Source organism: Danio rerio, chromosome 23 (assembly GCF_049306965.1).
Source record: "Danio rerio strain Tuebingen ecotype United States chromosome 23, GRCz12tu, whole genome shotgun sequence".
Classification (NCBI taxonomy): domain Eukaryota; kingdom Metazoa; phylum Chordata; class Actinopteri; order Cypriniformes; family Danionidae; genus Danio; species Danio rerio.
This window is the reverse complement of record NC_133198.1, coordinates 23707926-23720739: the sequence shown is the minus strand read 5'-3', so window position 1 is coordinate 23720739 and position 12814 is coordinate 23707926. Positions and strand designations below refer to the sequence as shown.

General features: G+C 32.3%; 1 protein-coding gene across 4 annotated transcripts; it reads right to left on the bottom strand.

Moving 5' to 3' along the window:
• Positions 1 to 808: 808 nt before the first annotated feature.
• zgc:154075 lies at positions 809 to 12033 on the bottom strand. Of its 4 annotated transcripts, none has more exons than XR_012398352.1 (14): positions 11446 to 12033; positions 11226 to 11329; positions 10903 to 10987; positions 10748 to 10821; positions 10542 to 10601; positions 9722 to 9829; positions 9580 to 9636; positions 9363 to 9493; positions 5807 to 5861; positions 5314 to 5406; positions 4733 to 4889; positions 4470 to 4571; positions 1369 to 1530; positions 809 to 1284 (listed from the first exon to the last, which is right to left on the bottom strand). XR_012398352.1 is itself a non-coding variant. In XM_073938472.1 (14 exons), exons 2-14 carry the CDS (start codon positions 11316 to 11318, stop codon positions 1147 to 1149), a joined length of 1293 nt encoding a protein of 430 aa, XP_073794573.1. In that variant the 5' UTR covers positions 11319 to 11329; positions 11446 to 12033; the 3' UTR covers positions 809 to 1146.
• Between the last annotated feature and the right edge of the window lie 781 nt (positions 12034 to 12814).

Genomic DNA, 12814 nt, shown 5'->3' with positions numbered 1-12814 from the left:
AAAACAGTAATATGGTGAGATATTATTTTAAAACTCAATAGTAAAACTTGGTTTAAAAAAATTAAAAAATGTAAAAAGTTTACACAAAAAAAAATGTTTGTGTTACCATGTTATTATCAGATTTGAAATAAGAATTATTCACAAAATGTAATGCATTTATTAAATTCTTTAAAAAGAAGACTGTATGATTTATACAATACATTCTGCATGTTTATCGAGGCCCATGTGTAAATTGATGATTTTTGTGAGAAGACAGATGCAGTGTGCTTATTTAAATGGGATAATATAAAAAAAAGTTTAAATTAAAAGTTTATTACCTTCAAGATAACCTGCCCATAAAGGTATGGTACAAAACTGTGTGGACAAACTGCAGGCTTATGACACCCAACAGCTCACTGTGACACTACACCACTCCTGTTTCTGAAACACCATCTACATACAGTGACTAATGTAAATTACCAATATTTCTTATATAACTATAGACAATTTTATGATCACATCATCAAACTTTATGTTTTAATGATGGCTTGTCATTGCCATTTAAATAAAATGTTAACCGTTTTACTTCTCATATGACAGTTGAACATCTCGACAATATGTAGAGGAAATCTCAGCCATGTTCATAGGCAATGAGCAACTGAAATATTGTATAAACACATAGAAAGAATATGAGGATTAAAATTTGTACTTTAAAAGTCACTGATTTGGTAAAATACACGATAAACCTATTTGTCAAATTTTTGATGACTATAAAATAAAAATAAATAAATAAAATATAAAATAAAAAATTCAAGCTGAACAAAAAGGCTAAAATAATATGTGATTTTTTATTTATTTAAGTGATTAATAATTCCACATGATTAATTTGATTGCATAATCAGATAACTAAAGCTAGTCAAAAAAAGATTTTATATTAATACATTCAAGTATTTTTTTAGCTACATTAAATGGCATTTCAACATTTACTGTTTTATAACTCATAAATGATTACATTCATTTTAAAAAACAAGACAACATTTGGATATCATTTCAAAATCACAATGACAAAAGTGTGTACAGCAAGAACATCTAGATCAACACAGAGTTTAAATTTATAGTGTAAAATAAAACAAATCCATAACCTGCAGATTTGTTTCCCCTATCCACTCATCTGCTTTCTCCATCACAGGGATTCTCACAGAACACCACTCTGTTTTCCAAACGGGCACGTTCAGCCTGAAACACTAGCTTATGGCTTACTAAAGTCTCCATAGGACCAGACCTGATCATAGTTGGGTCTCCATTCTATATTGACAAAGAGAAAAGCATTATGAGAGCTCAGATGACTCAGATTCTATAGTAAAAACGCAGAGAAAATGATCGTCTTACCGTCACAGCTGAAATGAAGGAATCAATAAGATGAAAATCTGCACAGCCGTGACCTCCTTTAGCAAAGTTCCCTGGAACTGTCCCATCTGAGGTGTGTTTTGTGGTTTTATTGCCGAGGAAGTCGAACACTGTGATCTCATGTCCATCGCAGGTCAGTTCACCCTTGTGAAATAATGAGAAAATAAATGCCAAACACATTTTTATTATAGGCAACAGGAGACAAATGTCTTTCAATGAAACATTTGATCATATCAATACACGTAGGACCAGTGCAAGAGAGCACATAACCCCTATTTTGAAAAATCTGCACAGGCTTCAAGTCAGTTTTCGAATTGATTTTAAAATCCTCATGCTTGCGAACAAGGCCTTGAATGGTATACATTTCAAATATTTATTTAAGCTTTTAATCCCATACATTTCTAGACATGCTTTACGTTTGTCTGATGCTGGTCTTTTAACTGCTCAGCCAACACAACCAGTCTATGAGAGACGGGACATTCTCTTCATTGTCACTTAAATTGTGGAACTCTTTATCTCTCTCTAGAGGTAAAGACTCTATTCACAAAGCAGAATCCCTGAGTACTTTTAAATCATCTTTTAAAACTTACTTTTTTAGGGTAGCTTTTGTTTGACTTTTATATGATTTTTAGATCTATTATTATTATTATTTTATTTGTTTTTAGTTATTTTTATTAATACACTTTTTTGCATTTATCCTTTTTATTTACTGCTGCACATTTTATGCCTGTAAAGTGCCTTAAGGTGCTACTTTTAAAGGCACTATATAAAAAAAAAAGTTAATATTATGATTATCATTATTATTATCAATATTATTATATAGTTTGGCCACATTGAGGCACCAAGACAATGCACAATTGAGTGAAAACGTTTTGAATAAATCACAATGATATCAATTCATCTCTAAAAATAATGTTTGTTTTTGTATTTAGGGACATTTTGTCTATCTGTGTCTCCTGTAACACATTCAGTTTCAATCATCATAAAAATATTAAAGTTTTATTTTCATCTATTTTGGTTGTTTATTCCATTAAGTTAAACAAATGTTTGCATGAAACATTTATTTTCTGTATTATTTAAAATTTGAGTAATGAAAAATACATTTTGCATCTGCCCCTACATTCTGGTCAACGCTGTCACTGATTATAAAACGGCAGGACAATCTTTAAAGCAGAAAAAGAATGTTGCCTGCTCCAAGTGATGTCATTTCCACTTGGCAGGAAACTCTGGAAAGCACTGAGCTACATGTATGTTATTTATTCATATCTCATTATTTTTTGTATTACATGTTTAGGATACACCAATGGTTGATTAATTCTACTTTTCAACTATTCTGTCATTGTGATATTTCAGTGAATTTCTTATTCATGTAAAACAATAACAATCTTCTTTTGAAAATAACAGCTTGAGCTACAGTGGAAAATTCTGATAAACGTCTGCCCAAACTGTTATCGGTTTAAAAAATTCAACAATAGAAAGTTAATACTGTATATGTTATACAACAATTTAATGAAACAATACACATGATCAAATGTTCCCTATCAAATGTAAGCATTTAGTATTATTTTACATTAATAATGGATTTAGTTTTCTGCAAATTATACATTTGTTGTATTCCAGTTTAAGTAAAATGAATGTAAAATGCTTGATTTGTACCCAAAATTCTGGAATTAGAAATGCATACATACTTGTAATTTCTTTCAATAATAAAAATGACATCTGATGAGCCAACATGCCATGATGTCATGTGCAACAGTTTTAAATACCAATTTTTATACAATACTTTTAATACCTTTACATGTGATTACACATTTACACTTTCAATATTTTTTGCTTACAATATTAAGTTTGTGTATACTGATCCTACTGTACATGTAAGGCTGTTAAAACAGATGTTTTGTTTTTTTAACAATTTGACTCATTTTTTAGTGGCTGTTGTTAAACTAGTCAACTAGTCAATTACTACATTTCTGTTTAAACTTTAATAATGCATACACTTATGTACAGTAGAAGGCAAAATGTTTTATACCTCCTGTAAAGTTTTTTATGTAGAATGCTCAGCATAACTGAGTACAGCCCATTTTGAAAATGAATATTTTTTTCCATTTCTCAGTGAATATAGGCAATATATTTTGGTGCATTTAAACAAAACAGATTTACTTAACAGATATATTTATTTTAAAAAAGATTAAGTCACCAAATACATTTTAAAATTGAAAGATAATACAATTAAGGTCAAGCAAAAAGAATTACAACCTACAAAATATCAACAATTATTTTTTTCTTTTTTGCTTCTTTTGATTTTTTTCTTTTTTTAAGACTTGTATTTAATTTTTTTTTCTATAACATACAAATTTGGCTGTACTAGTTTTTGGACTGTTATCGTAAGTTATTTTGTTAGATGAGCACCAGATTTGGCTTCAGTACTGACTAATCTATTGTTTATGCACAAATATAATATTGTAGAGCTTCCTATTAAAATATGAATTTAAAAGATTGATTTGTGAGGGGTGTACTTATATATGCTGAGCACTGTATATTTTTATTTCCCAGGTGCTGTTAATTGGAGCAAGGACATTTTCATAGTATTTTCTATAATGTTTATTCTTCTGAATAAAATATTATTTGTTTTAGTTTGGCTGGAATAAAGTTATTTAGAAAATTTTGTAAAAACTAGTTCAAGGACAATATTATTAGCCCCATTAAGATTTTTTTTAATTGGCTGCACAACAAACCACAGTTATCCAATGACTTGCCTAAATATCCTAACTTAACATATTTAACCTAGCTAAGTCTTTAAACTGCACCTTATACTATTAATGCCATTATCTTTCAAAATATCTGGTAAAATATTATCTGCTGTCATCATGACAAAGAAATTAGTTATTACAAATTATATATTAAAACTATTATGTTGAAAAATGTGTCTCTGTTAACCCTGTTTTGGAAATATTTTACAAGGAATACAAATTTTACAGATAAGCTAATAATTTGCCTTTAACTGGATGTATGAAATCCATTTAAAAAGTATTTAAAGTCATCAATGTGCTCATATTTTAATGTTAATCAAAATGATCTCCCACCTTACTACCATAGATAGTGGTTTTGCGATTACATATTTCCTTTGTGAATGCAACCATGGTGAATGCGGCAGTCAAGCCTCCTTCAAACTCCATGTTCACTACCTGCAATAAATAAACAAACTATGAAACTGAATATCTTACTTTGGTAATGATCAATGAACTATAAATAATAGAAATTAATACAATATAATAATATAACTATAAATCATTTAACTTAAAGTTATGGAATACCTGTAATGCAATTGTGTATGATATTCACCAACCTGATTTGAGCACACATCGTTGTCACAGTCGTAGACGCAGCGCCCATAAGGTCCAGTTCTCAGGGCTTCAGTCACTGATTCAATATCAGGAAGCGAGTTGGAACAAATCACTGACACTGGCCAGCCAACAGCACCCTGAGTTTATATTCCACATTTTCTTTTGTGTTATTTTCACAGTGATGTAAAGAAAATAATAATGCATATTTTTTAACAATTTTTTTTGGTACACATTACACAACAATGCCGTAATTATTTAATTAAACAATACAATCAAAAAGCAATAGTGTAAATTATTGTACATTTTCTATTGTTCAGAAAACTTTCAGAAATAATCAGATTTTATGTTCAAGAAACATTTTGCATCATTATCAGTATTAAAAATAGTTGCTAAATATTTTGTGGAACCTTTTATATAATAAACTGTAATTTTATTTGGATGAACAGAAAGATCCAAAGATTAGTATCAATTTGAACTTTTATACAAATTGTTGAACAATTGAATCAAAATATGAATCTTTAATTTATTTATTTATTATATTACTGACTCCAAACTGGAATGGTAGCATACATAAATGCATTACCTTTTTCACTCGATCCAAGTAGATTTTCTTTGCAGAGTATGCACAATCTCCCTCTACAGGACAGTCTAAACAGCGATTTGCAGCCTCTTTTGGCTGGGAAAATAGTGAAATACATATATTTTTAAATATTAATTTTAGGGACAGTATATAAGATTTTTCATTTAAAAAGACTATTCACCCAAAATGAAACTTCTTTTATCCTTTACTGTCAACTTGTTCCAAACCTTCTTAAGTTTCTTTCCTCTGTTGAACACAAAAGATATTTTGAAGAATGTTAGAAACCTGTAACTATTGACTTCCATAGTATTTGTTTATCACTCTATGAAAGTCAATGGTTACAGGTTTTCAGCTTTTTTCAAAATATATTCTTTAATGTTCAACAGAAGAAAGAAACTCATAATAGTTTGGCACCACTTGAGTAAATAGTGAGTACAATTTCATTTGAGGTGAACTTAATCTCCTCAATAGTTTTTTTTAAATAACTAAAACCAACCTTGTTCTCTTTAGTGAAGTGGCTAAGCGACCCGAATGATGAAACTTTGATACACCTGCAAAATAAAATTTAATTTCAGATTCTTTATCAAACATCTCAACTGTAAGATCTACATTCTAACTTTCTGAATATCAGTACTGGAAAAATGCTATAGTTTTGTTTCATTGCATTTCATTTCATTAATGTTTTATTAGGCAGATGTCCAGAGCTAAAACTCAAGTATATTTCCTGATATACATGGTCATAATGTTTCATCATGTAATAATGCTCCTCAATTCATTGTATTAATTCTGTTTTTTCGACATATTTTTTTTTACTCTCATAGTTCCAATTACCATTGAATTAACACAAACAACAGTTTCAGCTAAACATCTTTTTTAATCAGGCTTCCCACTTTAAGCTAAATGTCCATTTCCCTGACTTTACTCAGATTTTTACAGAGTAAAACAGATTTTTACAGAGTAAAAATCTGAATTACCATGACCTACAGTATATTATTTTGATGCCGGCAGCTAGCTCCACTGAAGCTAAGCAGGGCTGCGCCTGGTCAGTAACTGAATGGGAAAGCTTGGTTGCTGCTGGAAGTGGTGTTAGTAAGGCCAGCAGGGGGCACTCAACCTGTGGTCTGTGTGGGTCCTAATGCCCCAGTATAGTGATGGGGACTATATACTTTCAGTGTATGCCGTCTTTCAGATGAGACGTTAAACCGAGGTCCTGACTCTCTGTGGTCATTAAATATCCCAACATGTCCTTTGAAAAGAGTAGGGGTTTAACCTCGGTTACAACCTCATTGAAACTTAAATGAGTCAAGACATCTGGTCTCATTCTTCCATTCATTCTTAGGAAAACAAAACTACTTATGCTGCTTAATGCTGCAAACTGTACTTATTTACATACTGCTTTAATATATTTGATTGCCAAGCGAGAAGCGGAAGAGGAATAAAATGGCACCAAAAAATAAACTAATCATAACACTAGTCAAATCATGTGAAACAATGTGATTAAAAAAAACAGTATAGAAAATTATCATTTTGATAAATGCAAAATAAAATTTTGAAAGATAAATAAAAATCCATGATATTCTATTAATTGGACAAATATATAATGTACTGTGCAAAAGTCATTACCAGCTTTGGGAGGCTAGGACCTTTGCACAAATCTATCTATCTATCTAAATGGAACTGAGCAAATGACTATATCTATAGGTATATAGACTATACCTTTAATATTCAAACAGAAAATGTGGGAAATATGTACACAATAATCAAAACAAAATTACTTTTGGAATGAAAAGACTAGCACCAAATGTGACCTCTTTAGCACTAAGCAACATGACTTTTTTGTTGATTCTTTTCTGAAATGATGTGCTACAGTATTTATATCAAGCATCTTTAGGCATTTCTAAGAGTTCTTCCTTAGATTTAGCATGTTCTATATTTCTTTATCTCTCCAGGTGAATCTTTTACTACCCATAATATTGCCTATACTTAATGTATGTAATATTCAGATCTTGACACTGTTGAGGCCATTTCAAGACCGCAGAGATGGCAAAATTACACACATCCTTACTTAAGTAGAAGTACAGATACTCACGTTTAAAAGACTCTGGTAAAAGTAAAAGTTCTGACTACACTTTTGTACTTAAGTAAAAGTAAAGAAGTACGGCCTCAAAAATTTACAAAAGCAAAAAAGTACTTGTTTCAATCACAATAAAAAAACATGCAGTATAGATGAATAATAGGTAACTAAATTGGCAGTAGTGTGTAAGTGTGTGTGTGTATGCGTGAATGTGAGTGTGTATGGGTATTTCCCAGAACTGGGTTGCAGCTGGAAGAGTATCTGCTGTGCAAAACATGACCTGGAATAATTGGCGGTTTATTCTGCTGTGGTGACCTCTGATAAATCAGGGACGCAGCTGAAGGATATTGAGTTAGGAGGTAACTACTCCTCACATCCTATTAATACATATAAAAAAACTGACTCCAATTTTATGTAAAATGTTTGTTGCCAAATTTGTGAAAGTAGCCAAGAAGCATCAAATTATGCAACATAGCCTAACAACATTGATTAAAAAGGCGGCTCATGTATCATCATCCTGATGCAAACTCAGCGTTTAGCATGTAGTTTTTCGGCTGTTAGATCAAAAACATCAGCTGCCATTCGTGTTGATATACTCTAAAAATAATTCTGTAGGCCTGTCTATCTTTATAAATAATGTCGTACATTTTACACTGAATTCGTCCAAAATATATTAAGGGTTTTTTCTTTTGCTAAAATAAATTCTTATTTAATTTGACTGCAAACTTTTTTTTTTGCATTAGGCTAAAGCTGCTAATTTCTTCAAAGAGCAGCTCTTATAAATAATCCAGAAAATAAAGGAAATAAACTGCAGTGCATACATTTTTTATAAAGTGTTTGATTGTTTTATTACTAAGTACCAATCTTTACAAAAAAAAGCACTATTTGTAAACTGAAAGCCTGCAGTAATGATCAGAAGTGGACAAAAGGTTTAAGCATTTAAACGGCATGTTTTTGAACTGAAATGCGTCTCTCTTGTTTACCTGTGATCCGATCGAGCAAAAGGTTTTATTATTACCGTGTAAACAGGGCAGCATCAGTTGTTAAATTCGCCGAATCTCTCTCTCACATCTGCATAGTCATTCAAGCCTTTCTTATAGTAATCTTCATAAACTAGCCCACGTACGGTGCGCTACAGCCACGCACCGTAGCACACAGCCACGCAATAAGGAAAAATAGACATTAAAAAGGCACTCATAATGCGCAATGATAAGAAATAATATAGATCGCGCCACCAAATAAATGAAAACGAAAGTAACGACCGTGGTTTTAAAAATGTAAGAAGTAGAAAGCACAGATATTTGTGTACAATATAAGAAGTAAAAGTAAAAAGTTGTCAAAATATAAGTAGTGGAGTAAAGTGCTGACACCAGAAAAATCTACTTAAGTACAGTAATGAAGTATTTGTACTTCGTTACTTCCCATCTCTGCAAGACTGTCAGTGTCATCAACTGTTTTTCTCTCCAAATACAATTTCATTACATTAGCAGTGTGTTTGGGATCATTATCATGCTGAAAAATAAAACTATTACAAAATATGTGCTTTCTAGTAGGAATTACAGGATAAATTCAAACATGTCTGTATTTTTATCATTCACAATCTTATTAATATTGACAACAGCTCTGGCAGAAATGCAGATCAAAACAAGACATCTTAACATTCAACATTCAATAACTTCCAACTTTCATAATTATGTGGCATTCCAGAGCCTCCTTAAAGCACAGGCAGTCAGGGACCCTGTTGTACTGAAGAAAAAAAGTCACCTATGTCTTGGATATCTGAAGGGTGAGTAAATTAATAGCAATTGTTCAGTTATGGGTGAACTATCGCTTTAATAAAGATAATTCCCTGCAAAAAAAAATCATGACCACTGATAAATGAAGACATTCCAGTCATTCTTTCTATCAATATACTATCACTATTTATTCAGCTCAGCTCCCGCACACGTGCAAAAAAAGGATGGTAGATTAAGTGTACCTTCGTCCTCCAGCCCAGTGATGAATCAGATCCAGATCATGGCAGGATTTGGCTAACAGCGCAAAAGAGCTTTCTGCCTCGTTTCTCCAGTTCCCTCTGACAAAGGAGTGAGCAAAATGATAGAACCCCACCTATAAGAAAAGACAGATCTTACACAACACAAATACACACTGCACGCACCACACGCACACTGTACGTTTATTTAAACACATCCTACCGGTTCCAAGTGTTGAATGTGGATGACGTCTCCGACCGCTCCACTGTCAATCAGCAGCTGGATTATAGAAGAAAACTAGCGTTTTTTTCTGTCTGAGAACCTCTATGGTTACTTAAGAAGATTTAAAGGAAAGTCTAATTACTTTTATTTTGTGGATGACGGGATCGTATCGGAGAACATGGCCCACAGCAAATATGACACCATTCTGAATGATAGCTTCTACAATCTCTGTGCAGTCCTGCTCTGTTACCTTAGAAAACACACATTTAATGTATGGGATAATGGCACACATAAACAACAAACAAAGCCACAGAGAGTGGGCCACTTATATTCAGTATGAGTGTTAAGAGAAGAAAATTTTACTCCATGTTCTCTTTTTATTCATACTAGTTTTATGTTGGGGCATAGATACATTATATATTCCATAGACATATACACAATATATCGCCCTTTGTACAGTGCTGCCAGAACAAATGTCATTAAATGGCACTTAGTAAAGACTAAAGCCAATCTGAAAATGCTGGACTTTAGTGCTGTGTGCGGGTGAAGTAACGAGTAGTTACTATTTTTGTAGTAAACGAAAATACAAAGCACAAAGACAGAACATTTCATAAGATTTCGTTTTTTACGATTTTGTAAGATACGAACTTTTGTGCTAAACAAGTAACGTTATTGATTATAATAGTCACTTACTGTATTTACCATAAGGCAAAATAGCACCAACTTGCACTGAATTCTAGGCTTATGCTAGTTTTGTTGAATAAAACCATAAAAAAATCTAAATAAAATATGACAAAAAGACGCTGCAGTGCCAGAAACTTCTATTATTGTCGGCTAAGTGAAGTAACGGCTAGTTTTTTAAGTAACTTATAAGGAGTATTAACATAAGTCAGGTACATGAACTGTTTTTAAAGTGTTTCTGAATCAGTTATCATGGCCTGTCATGCCATGTAGCCACTCACAGCCATTGGTTTCTCCAGCAATATATGGTAGCCTTTCTTAGCTAACGCCACTGCAGGGTCCTGAAAAACAGACGAATACTGGACACTCAATCCATTTGAAGGAAAAAACTTGAGGTCATTGATTAACATAAGTAATCATAGCTTAACAGATTCACACAACTCTAGATATGAACATTGACTAAACACACATAAATCCCAGACTGCACCTTGTGAAGGCGATCAGGAGTGCAGATCAGCACTGCATCTGCAAACTTCTCTCTTTCCACTACACAACGCCAGTCTACATAACGAAGAAACAAATAAAAATAAATAAAAACTTCATTTTAGTACAAGTACAAAATGCTGGAAAAACTGGACATACCTTTGAATGTGTTTTGATCAGGTATTTTGTGACGTGCTTGAAGTTTCTTTCGAACAAACTCTCTGGGGTCCGCAACTCCTACTACCTATGAAAAAACAGATAGGCATGGTTATTTTAATTCGGGTAGTAATAATAATAAACTGCTGACTAATGATTTGTTGAATTTAATTCGAGATTGTATGATGTAATAGGCTTTATTAAGAGGTAAACATTTTCTTTTTTTGTTTCTCTCAACTTTGTATAAATTAAAGAGACCAATGGTTCCTGATTTAAAAAGTAACTGCTTTACCTGTGCAATTAAACAGGAAAAATCATCATCATACCTGCATGCGGTCAGGAAAAATCTTAGCATAATCTGAATAGTTTTCTCCTCTGTTTCCAGCTCCAACCACGATGACTTGCACAGGTGGCGGCATTTTTAGCGGATCTATAAAGATTTTACAATGCATACAGTAGGAATTAATGTTTTAAATCCCATCAATACCTAATGCAAATAGGTTCATAATTTGATCTATATACATAGTCAAACATGTGACATCTTACCACACAAAACACCCAAGACTGAATATCTGTAAGGTTAGGACTTTGCTTTATAGGTCAAGTTACTAAGATTGAAGTAAATTATTAAGCCAAACGTGGGATTTTCAGCATGGTGTTGATAAACCATGGTGTTGATAATCATTGCAGAGAAAAACATTAATATTAAAGTACACTTGTCTTTCCTTAATCATGGTTTTACTCACAAATAGCAAACAAAATCATTGTTTTGTAGTTAAACCATGCAAACCACAAGTCAACTATGATTTTACAGCAATAACCATTTACTAACCACTATTCTTTTTCGTAAATGTTTGATAAACAAATCAAACACTTCATGATATTATTGTAAGAAATAAGGAAAGTGTGTCAATTGATAGTAAAGCAGCAAGCGTTACCCGTTACCTTATAACAAACTGACACCACGAATCCTGATTCAAGACACAGTATATGTCTCAGAATCTGGTCACAATCCTATAAGTGCATTGTTGTGAGTATAAATATAAAACTTCATTCGGGATTACATTCGTGTACGTAAAACGAAACACGACAGTTTAGACCGAGCCACGACTCCTTCACTTCCTTGTTTACATTAAGAGATGACGTTCAAATGACGCAAGAGCAACGCTCAATGGAACGTATCCCAACATTGATGTCATGTTTTCCCCCCAAACCTGCATTTCTTTCACGGAACACAGTTTTTTTTGCTTTAAAGAACGTCCTGTTCTGAAATTCATAGAAACGCCTCTCATGAATGGCCCACACGTCCTAAACAACCTTTTTAAAATGAATGTCCAATTAATGAGCATATCTGCATTGAACTGCAGCTGTTATTTATCCTAATCTATCTGCAGAGATTTGTTTTCTCCCTTATTTAGTAAAGGATTTTCTTTCTCGACCTATGAATTCTTTATAACAATTGTTCTGTATTTCAGAAATCAAAAGATGTTAGTAAAATAGATTTGATTTTTATTAGTATTTCACAATTAACAACATAGAAGCCGGGGGTGATGGCAAAAGGGGGAAAAGTTTATATAGAAATTACTAAATATGTGTAATGTAAACCACTAAATTCAGATACGTCCTGCAACACATTCAAATGTAGCCTTTTTTATTGATTAAATGTGTTGTAAAGTTTTGTTGGTATTTGTAGAGGTGGCGGAGTGGTCTGTCATGAAATACATTTTTTTCAGCTATGATCACTTATCTCTTCTGCGTTCATGAAAATGAACCATTTTATTATACATTAAGTATATATGTTGTTGCTTTTTTACCATTTGTATAACCATAGTTTTACTACACATACTATGTTTAACTACGGTTAGTGTATAAATCCATAATTATTGTGTCTTTTACTATGGTTTAAGTATTATGT

Bases quoted from the DNA above. Each gene is read 5' to 3' on its own strand.
- zgc:154075 (XM_073938472.1), bottom strand. From the start codon at position 11,318: ATGCCGCCACCTGTGCAAGTCATCGTGGTTGGAGCTGGAAACAGAGGA. The intron at 1,531-4,469 runs GTGGGAGATCAT...TTATTTCACAAG, and splicing joins CCACTATCTATGGTAGTAAG to GGTGAACTGACCTGCGATGG. The intron at 1,285-1,368 runs GTAAGACGATCA...TTGTCAATATAG, and splicing joins CCTTCATTTCAGCTGTGACG to AATGGAGACCCAACTATGAT.